A 22,757-nucleotide genomic window follows, 5' to 3' on the forward strand; every position below is an offset into this window, starting at 1 on the left:
ATGCGCCACGGAGGAGTTTTGCATGTGATTGGGTGGTACTGGAGGACTATAATTTTCAAACGCTTTGCGCACTTGTTTATAAATTTTATGTAATAGACATATTTATTGATTTTGCCACTATTTTGTTCCGAAAAGATTATACACTTAATTACGTTTTTTATGTCCACAAGATATTTTGTTTCATAAATATTATATAATCAGTCTTTTTTTTGTTTACATGATTTTTTGTTTCTGAATAGTTATATGCGTACTTACCGTTTGTATGTGTACATGATATTTTGTTGAAGAAATATTTAATACTAACTATTTTTTTTGACACTAATGTTACGATTACATATATGTAATACGATCTCGTTTATTTTCTGCACACTAAACTATGGTAGCGCATTATTAAAAAAACGTGGCGATTTTGTTTAGAAAAACAAAAAAAATAGTTTACAAAAACAACAATAATGTTTACATTTACATATATGTAATCGTGTCGTCATTAAGTTTTTGTACAGTAAACTATGGCAGCACACTGCGTGTTATTTTGTTAGCAAAAAGTTGGTTTACAGCACACTGGGTGTTAGTTTAGTTTAGAAAAGCTAAAAAAATTATTTTAGGTAAAAAAATTGCCCGCCCGTCCACAACGTGTCTTAGGAAGCCCGTCGTTATCAAGCCCACCGGGTGACTACGACAGGCGTTTCAGAACACGCCGTGTAAACTAGGCCCAACAGGGCAGCATCGACGGGTAGTAACCAGAGGAGTTCAATGTGCCGACGGGAGCTGAGTATATAAACTGGTCGTCGTCCCATTTGGCCGGCGAGGTGGGACTAAACTTGCATCGGCCGCGGGGCGACGTGGAGACAGCCAGACGCGACGTGGGCCGGCCCAAAAAGGCCATCGACGGCGCGGACTTCTCGACGGCTCGACGCGCCGTGGGCCGGCCCAGTTAACCCCCGCTGAGACGACGCGCCAGGGAAACTAACGCTAGTTTAGTCCCACCTCGCCGGCCGAAGGCGACGACGACCAGTTTATATACCCAGCTCCCGTCGGCACATTGAACTCCTCTGGTCTACTACCCACTACTAGAAAAAGGCTTACTAGTGGCGCACCAGTTTTGCGTACTAATGGCGCACTACTGGTGCGCCACTAGCATCACGCCACTAGTAATTTTTACTAATGGCGCACCGCTGGTGCGCCATTAGTATCTGGTACTCTAATGGCGCACCGGGCCGTGCACCATTAGTATAGGCCACGGTGCGCCATTAGTATGCCTCCCAGGGGGCCATATATACCCATGTGCTTTGCCATACTAATGGCGCACTGCAGTGTGATGCGCCATTAGTATCCTTCGGCATACTAATGGCGCATTGCTGGGTGATGCGCCATTAGTACCCTCTGGCATACTAATGGCGCACTGCTCTGGGATGCGCCATTAGTATGTATATTAGGGATTATTATTTTTTTCTTTTCTGATTTTTGCACAGATTACAAAATATATTATTGGACAGAAAATAAGCAGCAGGACACAGCAACAGCAGATTCATCGAATACAATAGAAGATTAGTCTCCGAATACAATTCATCATATTAGCCTCCGAATTCAAAAGACCGAACGAAGATAGAACATTACAAGTCTCGAGACCGCGAGTAGCGAGTTTGTCTACACATTACAAGTCGATATCGATCATCTAAACTACCATCACATAGAAGAGAGATGCGGTCATCACGATGAGCATCATCGCGATGAAACTGGTCTTCATCCGGTTGCTCCAACGCTCCCTCCTCTCTCCCGCTAGATAGCGCGCGTATCTAGATTCCGCCTCCGCCCTAGTGGTGTACCCTTTGTAACTGTTACCGCTGAAACGGTGAACCTGTCTCCGACACTCCTCCCAGTCGTCGTAGACTCCGGGAACCTTACCCTTGTACACGACATACGACGGCATCTCTATGCACTAGGCAAACAACAGACAATACATAAGCAATATATAAGTATGCAACAAAAGGATCGGAAGAGAAAAGCAAGACATCCATAGCACGATTCATGGTCCTACTAACAAATAGCATCAATTACATCTAAGTTGAACGACTGTCCAAACCAAAGAGACATACAAGTTCACTACAGTTTAATTACAACATGAGCTAATGAATGTTTCAGAACTACACATAGCATCACAACTTTCGACTCGACTCATGGGACCGGAGCGTGGATGAAGCCGCCGTCTGTCGTGATGGTCATGAAGTCGCGGGCGTTGTCAGCCTGCATTTGTAGCGTTGTGTCTATCTCGCTGTTGGATGGTTGAAATTTGAGGTAGAACTGCCCCGAGGTACGAAGGACATCTTGATGGATGATTTCTGCAAACTCCGACTGGATGCGAAAGAATTCTTGTCGGATGTCCGCGTCCTGGATTGCCCCCAAGCTTGTGGCCAATCTTTGAGATTATTTGGTAGGAGAAGGTGATTATGGTCCCGCACGATCGCCCGCATGTGATGGAGGGCGTAATAGGCATCCTTCTGACCGCCAGGCGGCTGCTTGACGCAGGGGAACGTCGTATTGTGGGTGAACACGTGCCTGCCGTACCTACGAACTGGCCTCTTAAAGGTGCCTCCAGATGCGGCGTAGCCGGGGAGAGCATCATCAAGAACTTTCTTGATATTTGTGTAGTCTATCTTGGAGTCACGGTCCGGGTCGAGATACGTGGCCATGGAATATTTCGGGCTTAAGAGGATGAGTGTGCAATGTGTGTCACTGCACAGAACACGGAATGTTAGAAAAAAAAGAACGATCGAAATCTAAGAAATCATATGTTACGGGGCGGTTAGGAGATGACTTACTCGGGAAAGTAAGGCACGAGGAAGTTATCCTTATCTGGGTTTGCCAGAATGACGCCTTCGAGGTGTGAACTCGCGACTTGCCGGTCCCCAGCGCTGCCCAAGATCTTGGCACGCATGTAGAAGGGGTCGACTATCACAATGTCCGGGGTCTTGTCTCTAATGATCCGCATCTCCATACTCAGCGAAAACAGCCGAACGAAGGTGTAGTGCAGCGGATGAAGGTTAAGCATAGCAAAGATGTCATCAAATCGCAGGACGATCGTACCCCCGACGGCGCTATCCACAAAGCCCTTGCCCTCTGGCACCTTGGCCACGAAAACCGGGTATGCCACATCATTCTCTCTGAGACGCCGCTTCTCCAAAGAAAGAACACTGTCATGCAGACTCCGCATAGCACCGGTTGCAGCATTGAGCATATTTGTCGGTAGCATCGGCCTACCCGCCACATGCACCCTCCTCGAGATATCCTTAGGTGAAGGTGGTCCGTCCTGAGCACGGATCGTACTCGGTGCCGGTTGGCTCGCACTGGCGCCCTTGTTAGTCTTTCGTTTCCGTCCCTTCTTCTTGATCTGCTGTAATGGGATCGAGTTCTGCTCACAGACCGCCTTCTTGAGCGTGTTGGGGCTGATAATATTTGGCACCTCAGCTATCTGAGGCTCGGTGAAGGCGGCAGCTGGAGGCGTCTCCTGAGAACTGAACGCCAGACGACGCCTGTTGCAATTGGGTTTCTCCGCCGTACCAGCTAGATCGCGGTCGTCTTTTTGAGGGTTGGGTTCTTGAGAAGGAGGCCCGCAGAACTCGTCACCGTACCCATGCTCGGCAAAGTACTTATCGACGTTGGTAAATGTACCGTCGTCGTTGTCGTCGTCGTCCGGATCCTGTGCCATATGCATGTTCGGATCCTGTGCCATAGGGATGTCCGGCAGGTCCGGTAGCGTTGCGGCATTCTTGCCATGGCTTGGCGCTGGCACGACTGGCGGTCTTGTCTGTGGGGTGGTGTCCCCCGCCCCCAAACGAATCTGGCTCTTCGGCCAAAGCAGGGGCCAGCTTACACAGGCGCTGAGGGTCATCACATCATCTTCGTCGGCCCCAGCGGGTCGAATCGGAGGTAACAACTCGTCGCAGCCTGGCAGTACCCGAACCAGTTCAACCCTATAGAAGGTGGGTGGCATCGGATTACCGTGGAACACGCGGTTGCCCGGTTGAACGATTCTGCCCTTGGCGACATCGACCAACTCGCCGCCCACGAAGTGCAGGAGAGTGCAAGGAACATCGGTGGCGCCATGCGAAAACATGTAGGGCGTCAGGGATGCCCAGTCAAAGGCAAGGAGATGAAGTCATCGGCCGAGAGGCTTAGTTACCGTGATGCCGTCGAGCTCGGCTAATGTCGAGGCACCGCCAACGGCGGGCGTGCGCGTGCAACTGACGGAGGGGCCGCTTGCTGGCGAGGTGCCGGCCGGCGTACACCCAGGTGCATTAAGCTCCAATGCCCGTGCCGGCGCCGGAGACACGAATACCGCCTCCGCCGGAGACACCAATGGCGCCGCCTGCGCGTTGTGCGAGTTGCTGGCCATGGAGCTGGGAACCGGGGGAGGCCCCTGTTGGCCGCCCGCAATCCACGTCGTCAGCCCCTGAATCAAGGTAGGCACAATGGCGGTGAGCGTCGTTCCCAGTTGTTGTTGCACTTGCTCTTGGACAATCTCCGGAATCCGCGCCACTTGTGCCTTGAGTTCTTGAACCTCGCGCGACTGGCTTTCCGAGATGGTCTTTTTCTCCTTTCGCCCACCAGCGGTATAGTATGACGACCATTTTGTGGACAAGCCTTTGCCGGCCACACGACCAGCTGACGACGGCGTACTGAGCTTATCCTTGTTTTTCATTACGTTCAACGCCCTATTTAAAGGGGTGTCAAAAGGGGAGCTCTGAGATGACCCCGCGCTACTGCTTTCAGCCTCTTGCGGAAGGAATGTGAACCATTTAGAAATTTGGCTTCATTAACTAGAATGCAACCATATATGTAGCTAATTACGCGGGGGTGTATTCCTTACCAGAACTTTCTCAAGCGCCTTGGTCTTCGGATCCGTGGTAAGCTCCTTTGTTACCGGGTCCTCCTTGTACCGGGCCCTGACAAAGTTCCTGGTCTGCTTGTCAGGGAATTTCTCGAAGCGGGGCGGTAGGCCTTGCTCGGCACGCTCCGCGTCCTCCTTGTCCCATATAGGCTCCGCCACTCTATAACCGCTGGGACCGAGTTGGTGGACCCCTAAGTTCAACTGCCGCATTTCTTTCCCCCACTGACTTGATTCGGAGGTTGCGTTGCTCTCGCACTTGATCTTGAACTCCTTGTAGTCATCTTCGCTCATCAAAGGATATTTCGCCTTGATCTTCTCATAACTATCACCTTTTTCAATCATTGCCTTCACCGTGCTTCTCCATGTAGACAGGGTCGTGCTCATCCTCGTGAGGGCGGCACTGTTCACTTTATTCCCTGAGAGGCGTGTGTTTGCAAACTCATTGGGGAACTTGTATCGTTCGTGCAGCTTCGTGAAGAGGAGGCAGCGCAAATTCCCTCGGTCCTTATGCCTTAGGTTCTCGGTGTTGATCGAGACGGTGCTCCGGAGAATGCACCCGAGCTGAACCGAGTACCCCTTGACTACATGTTTGGGCGCCGTTGGATGCCCGTCGGAGTTCACTTCAGTAAATTCCTCCTTGACGGTGCCGAGCATGTTCGGGCGCCGGTCCTTCCGTTGCCTCTTCGGTTGGCTGCCATCTGTGCGTGCGCCGCCATCATCAGTGGTGGCATCCTCGGCGGCACCATCAGTGGTGTCATCATCCCCGACCCCACTAGGGGTTGTGTAGTCAGGATCGGTGTCTTCCGCGGCATCGTCCCGATAGCGGTGAGGTTCTTCCTCCATCTCCTGGGACAGCTCCCAGAATTGCTTGCCGCCCGAACCGCCGGCCTCATCGTTGTGGGCCATGTTTCGCTCTAAATAGGAAAAAAGTTTGGTCAAAAAGTCGGTTATTGTCAAGGAACAAGATCATGGTCTCATCATTTAGGGTTTGTCGACACCAAGGCATCCTAAAAGCTAATCTTTTATCATTCAGGGTTTGTCGACGCCGAGGCACCCTAAAAGCCTAAGCGTACATCATTTAGGTTCTCATCGACACCGAGGCACCCTATAGAAGCCAAGGTTTCATCATTTAGGGTTTGTCGACGCCGAGGCACCCTAAATGCTAAGTTAAGTTTTCATCATTTACGGTTTATCGATGCCGAGGCACCCTAGGTTGGGGCTAATCACTTGGCACTAATCACTTGGCTCTATTGCCACCTATGTTGGGTTTATCATCTAGGGTTTATCGATGCTAAGGAGAATTCTAAGTTGGGCGTAATCACTTGGCTCTATTGCCACCTATGGTTTAATGCAGCAAGAATGGCGGGGCAGTCGATCCTACTTAACTAAGTACTAAGATACCCCGGCCCATGCATTAGTCGCAAGTACCCCATATGTCCTATTTTTAGCAAAGTCATGCTAAATCTCATAGGGAAAATTTCAGCATGACCTTTGCTGAAAATAGGACATATGGAGTACCCGAATTTGCCGGAACGGAAGTTAATCGACATTCCAGCAAACTCAAGGGCCTCTCGGGGTACCTGCAAATTCATCACGACACAATGGTCGTAGACAAAACATGATGGGCAGGCCAAATACTCATGTCACAAGTAATTCAGAGGCATCACAATAAAGCAACACCCTGCACTAGCCTAAAAACAAGTGAAGTTTCACCCATATAAGAACAACTTTATAAAATAAGAGAAGTTGCTAAATTTTTTGTATCCTTCATACACACTGGAGTACAATGCTTTATAATGTTCCATCATCATTACAGAAATCCAAGAAACACATGGTCTTGAGGATATTCTTTATGACTGATTGTTTCAGTTTTACATGCAGATTTTGACCAAAAAACACATGGTCTTTTTAACAGTTTTCAGTTTGGACAGAATACTGAAAACTACAGTTTGGACAGAATTCCTAACACTTTGGTCTTCTAGTTACAAAACAAAACTGACATAATTCTAGATGCCATAACTGAATTTTCCTTTGGCATCTAAAAACTGACATAATTTGGATAATTCTAGACCAACTGGCCTCTGTGAATGTCTAGTTCATTTTCCAACATATGAGATGAAGATCTAAGTGCTCAGCTACTTGATAGTGTTATAGGATATAATATAAATGAAAATTAATTTTAAGACAGAAAAATAATAATTTCGGTGACCCCTGCCAATACAACTAAAGAATATGACAAGAAAATAACTAGAGTATAAGTTGGCAGTAATTTTGCTAAAAAATTGCATACAAACTAAAGAATATGACAAGAAAATAACAATATACACTTTTTGCTAAATTTGGAGTTACTTCCTATAACAGTGATGATGACAGAGTAGTGTAAAGTATATTCTCCTAGCAGTATGTTCCATCTTGTAAAAGAAAAGGAAAGAAAAATTGTTTTCTAGGCATAAAAAAGAGACCTTTTACAGTACAACAAGTTATTTTGGACCGTTTATTTTTTTGATCTAGTGACCCAGATTTGCTAATACTACACCAACAATTGTTTTCTAGGCTAATACTACATCAAGCAAGCAGAGTGTTGAATGATGGTGACAGAGCTCTAGAGTTCACATGACACTTCCATTAGTTCATAGCAGTAGCACAGAGGAAGGAGGAAGGAGGAGAGGTACCTGGTCGCCGGAGGGGTCGGGGTCGGGGTCGGGGCCGCGGTTGAAGGAGAGCAGGGGCCGGTGGCGGAGGACGGTAGGGGCAGGCGGGATGGGCGCGTCGGGGCCGCGCTCGCCGGCTGCTGCAGGGGCCGGAGGAGGCCCTCGCTCGTCGGAGGGAGGAGGAGAGGAGAGGAGCGGGCGGCGCGCGCTCGGCCGATCCCGTTCGGGGGGCGCGGGGGCGGCGGGGGTGGAGTCCCGCGGGGGTCGGGGCGGCGGCGTTGAGGTAGCGCAAGAGCACAGCGGCGGACGGCGTGCAGGCGCGGCGGACGGAGGGGGCGGAGCAAGGGGGCGGCGGCGTACGGTTGGGGTCGAGGAGTGGGGGATCTGGCGAGCGAGGGGAGGGATCGAGGGAGGCGACAGTGTGAGGGGAACAAGTATGTCTATTCTAATGGCGCACCTCCCCCTGGTGCGCCATAAGTACGTCAACTCTAATGGCGCACCTCCCCCTGGTGCGCCATTAGAATTTGGTTTTACTTACTAGCCCGACTGGTCCGGTTATATCCCACCTAACCCTATCTCCATCAGAACACGCCCACTAGCCCAACTGGTCAACACGCAGCACACACACTAGGAGGTCCTGGGTTCGATTCCCAGGCTCCCCAATTTTTATTTTTATGCATTTAAAATGCTGTTTGATATTTATTTGTGTTTAAATATGTTCAAACTTGTTTAAATCATAACAGTAATAATTTAAAAACAGGGAGGGTGCGGGCCGGGGGTCGGCGGCGGCGGCCGGTGGAGCGGGGGAGGGTGCGGGGGGTCGGCTACAATCGAGAAATACAATCGAGTGTCCATGCAATTTAAAAACATTCATGAGTTCAAAAAGTGCCCATGAAATACAATCGAGAAATGAAGGCTACAATTTAAATACAATCGATCTTAGCTAGCTATCTGTTCACAATCTTCTTGCCCTTATTTTTCGTAAATGGAGTTCTTCTCTTGAACGGACGTCCTTTAGGTAGGGTGGTCCTGCTTCTTCTTGTGGTGTATGCTAATACTTCATCGTCGTCGTCATGTTCCATCTTCGGGTCGCCGTACTTGTCGAAGTCTTGCTCATTGGCGACTCCATCCATTCCGATGATCTTCCTTTTGCCTCTCCTCACGACAACACGACTGGGCTTTGATGGGTCGGTAATGAAGAAGCATTGGTCCACTTGGGAAGCCAGTACCCATGGCTCATTTTTCGCGGTGACGTTCGCACTTGCGGTCTTGGATTTGGCTTCGGGTATAACCATGGTGGTGAAATACTGGTCTTCTTTTATGACGCTCTTGGCCCATCTGACACGGAACATCGGGACCTTCTCTCCAGCGTAGCTCAGCTCCCAGATCTCCTCGATCCTTCCGTAGTATCTATCCTTGTCGTTACCGGTGTAGGATTCCATCGTTACCCCGGAGTTCTGATAACCATCGCTCTTCATGTCCTTGTCCTCGGTGTAGAATGTGTAGCCGTTGATATCGTACGCCTCATACGTCATCAGGTTGTGCTCGGCGCCCTGTGACAAGGCGAATATGAGTTGTTCTTCCGCGGAAGAATCCTCATGTAAAGGGTACGACAGAAGCTTCTGCTTGAACCAACGCGTGAAACATGAGTTGTGCTCTTTGATTATATCTCCGTCTGTCCTCTGTTGGCCTCGGTCATTGTACGTCTTCTCAATAAACGTTTTGTGCTCTACCACCCAAGGATCGACCACGTCTATGTGTTGTAGCGCGACTAGGTTTGCTCTTTCAAAGTCGGCGAGTCGACCATCGAAGTCGACATGCATTTCGCGGCGACCCTCATGGTGACCCCATCTAGCGAGCCTGCCGAGGTGCCTGTTGACGGGCAGACCAACGGGGTTCTCGATGCCTAGATAATTCGTGCAGTAGGAGATGCACTCTTCGGTCAGAAAGCCCCTGGCTATGCTTCCCTCTGGACGTGACATGTTGCGAACGTATCCTTTGATGACACCATTCATCCTTTCGAACGGCATCATGCTGTGCAGGAACGTCGGCCCAAGTTGGATGATATCCTCCACGATATGGACCAGCAGATGCACCATAACGTCGAAGAATGCGGGAGGGAAGTACATCTCAAGCTCGCATAGTATCACCACGATCTCTTCCTGTAGCCTTCTGAGTTGCCTCACGCCAACCGACTTCCGAGAGATGACGTCGAAAAAGTTGCATAGGCCAAATAGCGTTTCACGGACGTGCACGTCCATGATCCCACGGATTGCAACTGGAAGTATCTGCGTCATCAGCACGTGACAGTCGTGAGACTTCATCCCGCTGAACTTCTGCTTCACTGAGTCTAGGTATCTGCTTATCTTCCCCGCGTAACCGTAAGGAAGTTTTACTCCTACGAGGCAGGTGAAAAACTGATCGATCTCCTCCTGACTTAGAGTGAAGCACGCGGGAGGGAAGTCATTTCCGGTCTTCTTGGCCTTTTTGCCTTTGCGACGACTTTCCGTGTCCTGCTTCGCCTCATCATCATTAGCGTGAAGCTCCTCCCTGATGCCCATTGATTTCAAGTCTGCCCTTGCTTTCGGCCCATCTTTGGTCCTCTCTGGCATGTTGAGCAGGGTACCAAGCAGACTCTCGCACACGTTCTTCGTGATATGCATGACATCAAGGCTGTGAGGCACACGGTGGATCTTCCAGTACGGCAAGTCCCAGAAAACAGACCTCGTTTTCCATACCTTCAGCAGTGGCTCTGGCGCCTTTCGCTTCTTTCCCGGCTCTGGCGCCTTTTGCTTCTTTCCCGGCAGTGGGCAATCTTTCCAATTTTTCAACAGCTCGTCTATTTCCTCGCTGCTCCTCGTACGCGGGCGTCTTCGGGGTTCGGTTTCACCATCGAACAGATCCTTGCGTTTCCTCCACGGGTCATCATCGCGAAGCCACCTTCGATGTCCCATGAACACGGTTTTCGAAGACCCGGGATCTCTATCTAGCTGGCGATACGTTGTGTCATCCATGCACCTGACACATCCAGAAAATCCGTGGACCACCTGCCCCGCGAGATATCCGAAACCGAGATAGTCGTGCACCGTCGTGAGCAGTGCGGCTCTCATAGGGAAATATTCTTTCTCTACGGCGTCCCACGTATTGGCTGGCGTTTTCCACAGCGTGTCTAGCTCCTCTTCCAGCAGCCCCAGATACAGATTGATGTCGTTCCCTGGTTGTTTCGGCCCTTCAATTAGCATACTCATGTGAATGTACTTCCTCTTCATGCACAACCAGGGGGGAAGGTTGTACATCCACACAAACACAGGCCAGGTGCTATGTGTGCTTCTCTGGCTGCCAAACGGATTGACTCCATCGGTGCTCGCGCCCAGCACGATGTTCCTTGGATCGTTAAATTCTGGGTGTTCGAAGTTCAACGCTTGCCACTGGCTCCCATCCTTAGGGTGACTCAGCATCTTGTCTTTTTTATTTATCTCCAGATCATTTGCGTCATCTTCTCGCTTCTTATCCTCCCTATCCGCGTGCCAACGCATGAGCTTTGCTACCTTAGGGTCCGCGAAATACCGCTGCCGACGAGGAGTGATCGGAAAGTACCACACCACTTTTCGAGGAGCTTTCTTCCTCTTCTTGTATCGAGTGACGCCGCACACCGGACATATGGTAGACTCCGTGTGCTCGTCCCGATAAATGATGCAATTGTTCATGCACACATGGTATTTCACGTGCGGTAAATCCAGAGGACACACGATTTTCTTCGCCTCCTCGAAACTAGTCGGGCACTTGTTCCCCTTTGGAAGACGTTCGTGCCAGAATGACATGTTCTCGTCGAAGCATGCGTCGGTCATTTTGTGCTTTACCTTCATCTCCAGAGCCATGAGCATTACTTTCAGGCGGGTATCCTCGGGCCTGCATCCTTCATACAATGGAGTAACCGCGTCTATCTCCAGTTGATCCAGCTTGGCTTTCTCTCGGGCGGCAGCTCTTGCGTTATCCGTCTGCTTGAGAAGCAGCTCTTGAATATGAGGGTCCTGCACCCAGCCCATCGATGGTCCATCGTCGTCTGCTCCGCCGGCATCTTCATCTTCATGATCATGCCCTTCGTCTGCTCCCGCATCTTCCTCATCATCATGTCCGGCATCTTCTACATGATGACTGTGTACAGCATCACCGTCGTGATCATGTCCTGGAGATTCTTCGTCTTCTCGCCCGCCCGAGCCGCGGTGGTTGTCTTGCTGCCCATCCTCATTTCTTGCCCGACCCCCATGGACGACTTCATAGTCATCTTCATCACCTTGCCACCGATAGCCATCCATGAAACCACGCAAGAGCAGGTGGTCCCGCACCTGCCCGGAATCCGGGTCCGCAATAAGGCTCTTCAGCTTGCATCTTCGACACGGACATCTTATCTCCGTCTCGTTCTTTTCAAGCATCTCGGCCTTCGCAGAGCTCAAAAACCTATTCACGATGCCTTCGGTCATCGTGCGGACCATGGTCACCTGCGGGGTAGAGCAAAACGATATTTTAGAACCAAGAAAAAATTTGGCATGACTTTCCCTAAAAATAGGACCAAAGAGAATGCATAGTGCCAAAATTCTCGCCGAAACGGAAATGAATCAACATTCCGGCAAAATATTGGCAACTATCGCATTTCAAATACCGGTACCTGCAAACACAAACATATATGCAACACCACAAACATATGCAACACCATAAATATACATAGATCTAGCTAGGACATAAAAAGTGCATGTGCACGTTGTTGGAGGGAGAACAACATAAAGATAGCTTCCCCCTTACTTACCTATCAAAAAAAGGGCTTTAACCACGTAATTTGGATGAATTTATGGTGCAAATGAGGTGAGGAGGAGGAGGCAGCCGAGACAAGCTTGGAGGAGGGAGGAGAGAATGAAGTGGGGAAAGTGAGTGGGTAGGTGTGGCTGTCCAAAATATCTAGCTCGTCCCAGGTTACTAATGGCGCACCACCACACAATGCGCCATTAGTAACCCTGGTTACTAATGGCGCACCTGCTGGTGGTGCGCCATTAGTAGTTTTGCAAAAAAACACTAATGGCGCACGGGGAGCAGTGCGCCATTACTACTGCACCCGGTGCGCCATTAGTAGTTTTGCAAAAAAGAAAAAAAATAGTGGCGCACTATGTTGCTGGTGCGCCATTACTAGTTACAACTAGTAATGGCGCACCATGTCCTGATGCGCCATTAGTATGTCTGGCAAAATAAAAAAAATTGTTACTAATGGCGCACCGTTTGTCTGGTGCGCCATTAGTGTCACACTAATGGCGCACCAGCACATGGTGCGCCATTAGTGGCCATTCTATCTATAGCCCTTTTCCTAGTAGTGACCCCGTCGATGTACCCGTCGATGATGCCCTGTTGGGCCTGCTTTCCACGGCGTGCTCTGAAACGCCTGTTGTAGTCGCCTGGTGGGCTTAGTAAGACACGCTGTGGAGACGGGCGGGCATTTTTTCCCCTTTTTTTCTTTTTCAACAATAATTCGCAGAGTACTTCTCTTATTTTAATATATTTGACAGCCGACGGAACTGTAGTAAATACATGCAGAATTCATAATATAAACAATGAATAGTGAATATTTATATCAACAATAATGATGTCTCAACATAACAATTGTCACCACAGTAATTTTATTGTAGTGGACAGAAAATAACAAGTCTCAAATAACAACGGTCTGTAGGCAATAATCTTGTTTCACACATATAAAATACTCAACACGAACATAAATTCAACAAATGTTTTCATATAAATGGAATAGGTAAAACACTTGCATCGTCTTCACTTGAGTCTTCAAGCCCAGTTGCTGCACAGAATAAATAAAAAAATTGTGAGAATCAATGTACGGTAGATGAATCAACGAAACTAACATAAACAAAGCAAAAAGACATACAGTTACATATAAATGGATGCAGTAAAACAGATGCACCGTCCTCACTTCTGTCTTCAAGCCCAGTTGCTGCATAGAATAAACTATGAGAATCAATGTACCGTAAATGAAACAACAAAACTAACATAAACAAAGAATAGGCATACTCTTTATTTTTGCTGCATGTGCTCCTGTTATGACCTGTGCCGCTGCATATGCTACATTTTCGTCCAGATTTCTCGTCAAATGCTTTAGGCCTCTCATTTTTTGTCACATCTGGGCCACCCTTACCGCGACCTCTACTGTTCTGCTTAGGTGCGCCCTTCGTCGAAACCTTTACTGGATCACGAACCAGAATATGATCTCGGTTAGGCTCAAATGGATTATTGTTCACGAACCTTCGCTGACTATCATCTTCATTTTCCTGAATGTCCTTATTCGCTATAATATCATCCAGAGCTGCCGTCAACTTGTCGAATAAGAAAGGATTACTGCATGCGACATGACATGCTTCTGAAGATTTGTTGGTCAACTCACTATATCTAGCTCTGTCCTCACCACTGGACCAACCCCACACAAACAGATCGCTGGTGCGCTTCACGGGCAGTCCAGCTCGTGCTTTTTTGAGAATCTTCGCAGGACACAACACTTGGGTATCACAGGTAAGTTCAGTGCATTCAAAACATGAAGAATATGCTTGCAAGGAAGCCCTTTGCGAGTCATACTTCGGCAACTACACTTTATAGTTTCTGCCGAGTTACCTGGTGTATAGTCCACATTAAATCTGTGATCCCTGTTATTCTTCCACGCAACCACAAATCTCTGACTATCGGTCCCTGTCAGTCTATCAATTACCTCAAGCTCCTGTACCTTCTTCATATCTTGTTGCAACATATAAAAGTTTGCCTGCGTGAATGCTTTCGCAGCATACGACTCAATGGCCTGACACTCAGTCACTGTTACTGGAAGAGTCTGTGAGGCCGTGTAGTCATCATAAGCTTCATTCTCACGGAGGCGAACAATACAATTCTCGTAGTGTACAATCATGTCAACGATCGTCATACCATAGTCAAGATGAAGGTGCAGGCTGGAGTTCAGACTCTCACTCCTCTGATTACTGCGCATACCAAGGAAAAACCCACCAGACAAATATGATGCAGCCCAAAGCGTCCTCTTCCTGTACATCCTATGGAGCCATGTTTTCGTTCTCTCCGTCTGCCATTTGCGCACAAACGCGGACCATCTCTCCTCAAAAAACTTATGTGTAGTGGCATAGTACAATAATGCCCTGAACTCCTTCAATGACTTGTGGTTGAGGTGTTTCTGCATATTCTTTTCAATATGCCATGAACATAGACGATGCCACACGTCAGAAAGCACCTTCCTGATAGCCCTTATCATCGCTGCATCTCCATCGGTAATTACATATTTGGGCCTCTTCTGACAGTTAGCTTTCAAGAACGTGTTAAGCAACCAAACATATGTAGCCTCAGTCTCGTCTGAAACAATGGCGCAGGCGAATACCGTAGTGCAACGGTGGTTGTTCAGACCCACAAAAGGGATGAACGGCATTCCATACCTGTTCATCTTGTATGTGCTGTCGAAGACGACAACATCACCATAGTCTAGATAATCCCGGCGTGACTGCGAATCACACCAGAACAGGTTTTGGAGCCTGCCTTCAGCGTCAACTGTGTACTCAAAGAAGAAGTCTGGATCTCTGTCCTTTCTGGTCAACATGATTCCTATGGCAGTATCAGCATCACCTTGTGCAAGCAATTTCATCTTCTCCCTATAGCACATGTTATACAGCTTTGTCCTCTGAAACGGTGACTTTGCATAGGACCCATACCTGCTAACGACGTTGTCAAAAATGATATGTTTTCTTATCCCAGCTCCAGCCATAGCTAAGATCTCAGCTCTCTCAAATGCTTTGATCTGATTATGAGATCGGAGGAAAGGGACTTCGTCCGGTCGTGCAAGAGTGTGGCTGTGATCATCGGAGAAACTGCTGACATACCAAAGATTAAGCTTTTTATCAAGCTTAACTGTCAAATGGGCTTCGCAGAAGAATCGACTCTCCGGTCTAAGCCTGCAGGTCCGGCCTTCCATGGTACAGAACTTGGCCTGTCGTTTTCCTGCGGCGGAACAGAGATACCTCCTCAAGCGCACAGTCCTTGCGCGATCCTTTGAACGTTTTAGCGAGTCCTTCCTGATGCTGAACCCACGTTCTCTCGCGTGCTTGTTGTAGAACGTGTACACCTCGTCTAATGAACTGAATGTCTTTACCATCACTGCCCAATGCCTATCAAGTGACTCTTGCTGATATTCATCATAGCACATGTCAAGGTCAAACCGATCATCATCGATGTGCTCATCGTTCCTGCTAGGACCATCAACACCTCCCTGCAAAATATGACATATAACCTTGCATGTCAATCTGTTCTTGTATTGTTACTACCCAAAAATAATGTAAAGAACTTACTTGGCAACCGCTCCCACTACGAGATGCATCGACCTCGCTCTCGGCATTGTCATCATCTATATTATTACGCTCATTGTCACCATTAGCATTTATCTGTGCACATGTAAAGTAAAATAAGTGGTCATACAATTTTAATGTCAATCATTGCCCTACAATTTTTTCAACATACCTGGCTCACACTATCTGCATAAAATTGTTCATCTATATCATATTCCTCATCGTCATCATTGCCATGTAGCTGTACAAATTTAAAAGGACATGTAAGTGTCAAATAACTAGTTTGTATTCAATATGTTTTGGTCAACATTGAAGGCACTTACATTACCACTGTACGATTCATCCTGACTCATATAGTTGTTTCCGGAAGGTTGGTTCGCATTCAATGACGAGGATCCATTATCGCTACCGGGATCATCACTGGCGTATCCGGTTACTTGCTCCATCCATGCACATACAAATAAGGTGTGAGATCAATGCCAACATTCCACAACATCATCGCGAATACAGTAAATTCATCAATAGTGACATGACTATGTGGCATGCATACAAATTTGAACATACAAAATCATTATGAGGTCATTAAGAGGTCACTACTCTCCTCTCTAATTTAGCTAAGTAGGGAATCATTTTGCATAAAAAAATGCAATGGACAAATCAAAAAGAAAAAAAAAGAGCCAGAGAACCTACTGTGCGCCGTCGAGGGGTCCTCGCCTGGGGTCGACGCCGATGCACTGCTGCCACCCACGTCGTGGAGGGCGCGTACCAGGATAGAACGTTGACGCGGGAGCGCTGGGCGTTTCACCGGCGACACGGCGTGTGGGTGAATACGGACGCCGTCGGTGCTCGCGACTAGACGGGCACGTCGGGGTCGACGTCGTGACGGCGGTGGACCACGGCGGCGTTGATGCCGCTACGGTTTCCTAGGCGGGGATGGGGTGTCGGTTTCACGCGACACCGATGACACGGCGCGTGGGTGACTACGGACGCCGCCCTACGTCGTGACGGCGGTGGACCACGGCGCCGTTGATGCCGCTAGGGTTTCGTACGCGGGGATGGGGTGTCGGGGTGGGGCGTCGTTTTTTTTCCTTTCCCGATCGCACTACCGAACCGCACGGTATGTGTATGACGCGGGCGTACGGGCCGGGACGTACACGGGCGGCCGGCGGCGGGTACACAAATACATAATTTAGTATGGACAATACTACCCCTTCTACGTTTATTTGGGGGTGGGGGGTGGGGGGTTGTACCGAAGTAATTGTGTTATGCTACATGATCATTGCCACGCCCAACAATTTTGGACCGTCCAAGTTATAAGATGGTCCCAACTATTTTGGACCGTCCAAGTTTCCTTATCCAAGGGTCTCGATTGAATGCGGTGACCTATTACCTCTTAGGAGGTAACTAGCAAACATGCCCGTACGTAGCAACGGGAGAATAGTCCGCACTCTCCTTCTAAAAGAACACATTGCCCAAGGGTAAGAATCAGGCTGCACATGTGGTAGAAATAAAATCCGAGAATTCTCAAGGGTAGACCTTTGTCGACCTGTCTTCTAGCGTAGCATTCCGCCACACCATCAGATTGACTCATAGCCTAGACGTTCCAAATTATTGATTGGGTCCAGGCTAACGTGGAAATTGTTAATGAGGTCGCACCATCAAATTGCCTCTGATGCCTAAGTACTGTTAGTTTTGCTGTGAGCTTGCATGATAATGGCTGAGAAGCGGGTCTTGACGAGTCTCCACGCAGGGAGTCCTGCTGTGAGCTTGCATGATAATGGCATTGTTTACATCATGACCAAGGTTGAGTTCTCAGATCGCAAGGGGTGGGTGCTTGCCGTCAACACGAGCACCAAGGCTCTACAAGCGGTGGCTAAGTTTGACGCTGAAAGATGCATGGGTTTCAGTTTCACCTACGCTCAAAGTGGGATCTCCAAACATATGGGTGTTGAGTTAGAAGAAGATCACTGCCAGGATGATGCGGCCGCATGGACTACTGTCTCATACAAGAAAGGGAGGAAGAAAAGGAGGTGGTAACAGTAGTGGAAAGAGTATCTATTGTGAGTGCTTACAAATGCATGACGAGCATCTATTGTGGGTGATGACATTTACTTCCGCTGTTTGCTTGCTCAATGTACGTGAAAAACTGTATTCTGTAACTTGAAATCGTATATGTGGGACACATTGCGATGAATAATATAGTGTTAGTTCAACAAAGCATTCTGCCTTTAGGACTAGGAACCCCATGCAAAAGTAGCTTCTAGCTTAAGGCCTTGTCTCGAATGCAAGAACTAAAAACATGGAGGAATTGAGATGTCATGTCCTGAATTCCTATATGAATCCAAAAGACTGTTTTTTGGACACCACACCAGGGCTTGCACCACACAGGAAAAACACAGTAAATCTTTCTTTTTTGACACAAAAGAGAAGAAACTATGAAGTGGCTGCTAGAGGCATGTGTGGCTGCATTATATTGATATACATCAATAATAAATAGAGTCTTACAAAATTACTAACGCTGCTAGAAGCATGTGTGGCTCCATTGTGTTGAAGGTTGGAGTATGTCCTTTTCTGACTACTTTGATTTATACATCTCAACCATCCAAAGTACAGAGACAGTGATGCGTGCAGTGAACCAATTATTGACAAGAATGAACAATAGACATGAATGCTAAGTTGGCTAAGCCTATATACATGTAGGATACTTTCCTGGTCACTTCTCTAGCACCGGCATGAGCCACTGAAATTCTGAGCAGTATGACAGCCTAGGTTCGAGACACAAGAGCAAGAGGGTTTTGATTGAAGTGATCATAGTAATCTTAACACTAGCATCACGAAAGGGAGTATTAGGAATGGGAATGGGTGGTGTTGGAAATAGGTGTTAAACCACATCAAAGAATATGCCGATCCAGGCTTCGCCGGCAAGCCGGCTGGTTGCAGGGGCAGTCTCTGTCAGCTTACGAGGTTGTGACTGATTTGAAATTGTGAATACTGAATTTGGACCTTCAATGGTTGACAGAAGCACGCGTCTACTCCCACTTGCCTAATTATCCTACATGATCATTGCCACGCCTTGTAGTTTTCAATAAGCCCTTGATGTGCTTCTATGCACCCCCTTGAAAAGTCTGTTTTTGGTTTGGAATTGTAAACTAAATCCACATAATATTGCAATTCGCTCGATCTAGACCTAATTAACTCTAAAAAACATCATGCTTCATATTTTTCTCCAAATTGTGTGAATTATATTCTTAAAGGTTAATTTGTATTTGTTGAGAAGTGACTTGCATGTGCATGGTCACTAGTATAAGCAACTAAATTGTTTTTACAAATTTCTTGAGTTTCTTCAAGGAAGAGACCCGCAGTCACAAGACCAAAATCCGTCAGATCCAACTATCCCAACACAAGGACGAAAACACTCTGTACAGTAAGCGTGCTATTTGTATAGTGAGCCTCAATCTTCAGAATTGGGTTCTGGGTAGAGAAGAGAGCTTGTAAATTGCCACGGCAAGAGATTACGTGAACTTCCTTACAAATATTCATTCAATATGAGCCACCCATGGATCACAGTGTCATGGGTTCCTAGATAAGAGCAGCATATCTATTCATCATGAGTTCGTTAATATCTGTCCCTTCAAAATTGGAGCGGGCTACAAGCAGAAAATTAATAAGTAAATTAATGGTTGCAAAAAAAAGTAGCTTCAAGGTGAAAGAATAACAGTGAAACAAACAATGTGATTCAGTGAAACAAACAAACAAGGTGAAAATGTGCCGATCCATTAGCTTCCCTTGGACATTGCTTGAAACAAATCTCTGGAATTCCATGGGCAATATGAAAACCATCTGGAAGGGTTGCTGCACAGGGCTCAAAATCTCTGTCACGCCAGTGCATGCTTGAACCAGTTCAAAGCAGTCCAATTCGACTACTGCTTCGTACAAGAAAAAGGGGCGGTCCTCCAGCAGATGATTGATTTACTTTGAAAAAGATATAGCGGGTGAGTTGCTATGTTTTTCCCTATGATAGGTGGACTTTTTTGGAACGAAGGCTCGGGACGAGCCCGGCTTTGAATTAACAAAGCCATCAACCAGCCAGGATTACAGTAAGCACCAAGTACAGAGTCGAAACAGAAAACAGCTAAAAGGGTACAAGAGTGCTGTGCTAACAGCTAATAGGCTTCCTACCATCTACAAGCAAAGATGCAGAATCTAAAGAACAAGACCAGCTTGGAGACGTTGAAGCCCTCCACCGAGTGCGATCCACCCCACCGAGACACCATCTGACCTTGAGGAGACCCAGCTAGCAAGCGGGAGTGACGATGGCAGCTCCATGGGCTCCGGCCGAATCGGCGACAACCTCCTACATCTCCGAAAGGGGCTCCCTAGCCCCTCGCCTGGCACGAGGCGCCGATCCGTCGGACGATGAGAACGCTCTCCCAAGAGCAAAGGTGTACACCCGATGCCATGGCCACACGAAATGCCATACCAGAACACCACCAACACGCGTCGCCGAGCTCAACGAAGGGCAACATGGCACTGGGAGGGAACCAACACGCAAGGAGAAGCAAAAGCACGGTGGGGCTGCCGATGACAGAGCAACAATGGAGTGGAGCCACTGGACTGAACTTGGAGACGAAGCTGCCAAACACCCACCAGCTCCAACCATGTCGCCGCCAAACGCCCACCAACCAGATCGGACTCACCACCGCCCCAAACTCACCGAAGGCGGCACCACCATGGGGGTGACGGCGCCGCGAGCGTCGCTGCCACCCAATCCAAAGGGATTTGGGTTTTCACCCCGGTATACGAGCAGGGGAACGAGGCAGAGGGGGAAAGGGATAACCTTGACGGCGCCTACAAGTAGGAGACGGCGCCCTCAGGCGTCGCCGTCGTCGTGGCCGGCAGAGCCAGCCATGGATTTCTCCGGGCTCCACGTCTTCCCCACCCCTAGCACAGACGCGGCGCCGGCAGCCTGGGCCAGCCGAAGACCAGATCTGACAGGGGCCGAAAGGGTTGGAGATGGAGGCGTCAGATCCGGGACGGGCGCCCCCGCGGCCACCGCGCCCCACAGCCACCACCCGCCGCCGCCTTGCCACCCGCGCGGCCAAGGAGGACGGCCAGCACTAGCGACGGCCGCTTGCTGAGGTCGCCGTCGCTCCACCACCCGAGGCCGCCGCCTCGGCTCCAAAGCCCCCTGCACGAGACAGGGCGGAACAGATCCTCGCCACCACCCTCCCCGGGCGGACGCGCGGCGCTCCGGCGACCCCCTCCTGTGGTGGCGAGGGAGAGGAGAGGGGGGAGGGGAGGCTGGCGGCGGGCTAGGTTATCGCCGCCCGAGTCGCCCCTGCGGGAGCGACGCGGGGGCCGGGAGGGGGGCAGTTACGATTGATTCATGATTGCACAAGATCATTGTGTCCTGAAGTTTTATAAGTGAAGAGTTATCCGAAGCAACAAATGAATCAAGCAGAATCAACAAGCAAGGTTGCTTAGTACTTAAATCCATCAAGGAAGAAGGTCTACATCAGATTATGATTGTGTGTGTTCTGTGTCTCGATAAGGTTTTTGATAATATTCTTTATGCACAGTCAGATGTGTATTTGTATTATGCTGAGACGTTGGTAATAAATAGCCCTTTGTCTTACAAAATTTATTATTAGCGCTGCTAGAGGCGTGTATGGCTCCATTGTGTTGGGGGTTGGAATATGTCCTCTTCTGCGACTTTGATTTATACTACATCTGAACCATCCAAAGTATGGAGCAGTGATGTGTGCAACGAACCAATTATTGGCCATGAGCAGTGAGCAGTGAGCAATATATTTGAGTACTAGTAAAACCAGACATGAACGCTAAGTTGGCTAGCCTTTATATATGTAGGATCTCCTGGTCACTTCTCTAGCACTGTTAGCAGGCATGAGCAACCAAAATTCTAGAGCAGTATGACAGTCTAGGTTTAGGACACAAGAGGAAGAGGGTTGGATTGAAGTGATCACCATGGTAGCTAACAGTAATCTTGGTACTAGCATCACAAAAGGGGGTATCTCGAATGGGAATGGGAGGTGCTGGGAATAGGTCTCAAACGACATCAAATGTTATGCCAATCCATGACTAGCTGGCAAGCCGACATGTAGCAGGGGAACTATCATGAATCTTGCCAGGTCGTAATATGATAGGATACCTGGCGCCAATCGTCAGGCTTCCCCGACCCAGTCCGTCCTGGACAGGGTTCTAGTTTCCCCGGAATGGGACCTCCGCTGCCCTCTGGCTTCCCTCCGTGCCATCACCCGGATTGGCTCCGACCACATGCCCCTCCTCCTGTCCTCCGCCGATGAGCGGCCGTCGATCCCCCCCCCCCCCCCCCCCCCCCCGCCCCCCGATTCCGGTTTGAGACATTCTGGTTGTCCCAAACCGGTTTTGTGGAGGCTGTTGGCGCCCGCTGGGTGGAGGCCCGCGCGCACCCCCATCCCCGCCCTCCCTCAGCCATTGACTCGTGGCATTTCTGTGCCAAGCGTGGCCAGCAGTTCATGAAGGGATGGGGTGCCAACTTGGGGCAGGACCTCCGCGATCGTAGAAGGCCTTGTTGACCGCCATCCAGGCCCTAGACCTGCGTGCTGACGCAATCAGCCTCTCTCCTGACGAGTGGCTCTCTCGCTACGACTTAGAAGACCAGCTCTCCATCATCTACACTTATGAGGAGGCCTATTGGCGTCTCCGCGGTGCCCAGAAATGGGTTTTGAAGGGCGACGCGAACACGGCCTACTTTCAGGCCATCGCGAATGGCCGCCGTAGACGCAACACCATCCCCCTTCTCTGGGATGGCGCGTCCCTCCTGCAGGACCCCCGTGA

General features: G+C 49.0%; 1 protein-coding gene across 1 annotated transcript; it reads right to left on the reverse strand.

Moving 5' to 3' along the window:
• Positions 1 to 13,313: 13,313 nt before the first annotated feature.
• Positions 13,314 to 16,366, reverse strand: LOC109740726 (protein FAR1-RELATED SEQUENCE 5-like). Its single transcript, XM_073499255.1, has 6 exons — positions 16,244 to 16,366; positions 16,093 to 16,161; positions 15,924 to 16,016; positions 14,200 to 15,844; positions 13,463 to 13,528; positions 13,314 to 13,375 (listed from the first exon to the last, which is right to left on the reverse strand). Exons 1-6 carry the CDS (start codon positions 16,364 to 16,366, stop codon positions 13,314 to 13,316), a joined length of 2,058 nt encoding a protein of 685 aa, XP_073355356.1.
• Positions 16,367 to 22,757: the final 6,391 nt, after the last annotated feature.

Source organism: Aegilops tauschii, chromosome 5 (genome assembly GCF_002575655.3).
Source record: "Aegilops tauschii subsp. strangulata cultivar AL8/78 chromosome 5, Aet v6.0, whole genome shotgun sequence".
Classification (NCBI taxonomy): Eukaryota; Viridiplantae; Streptophyta; class Magnoliopsida; order Poales; family Poaceae; genus Aegilops; species Aegilops tauschii.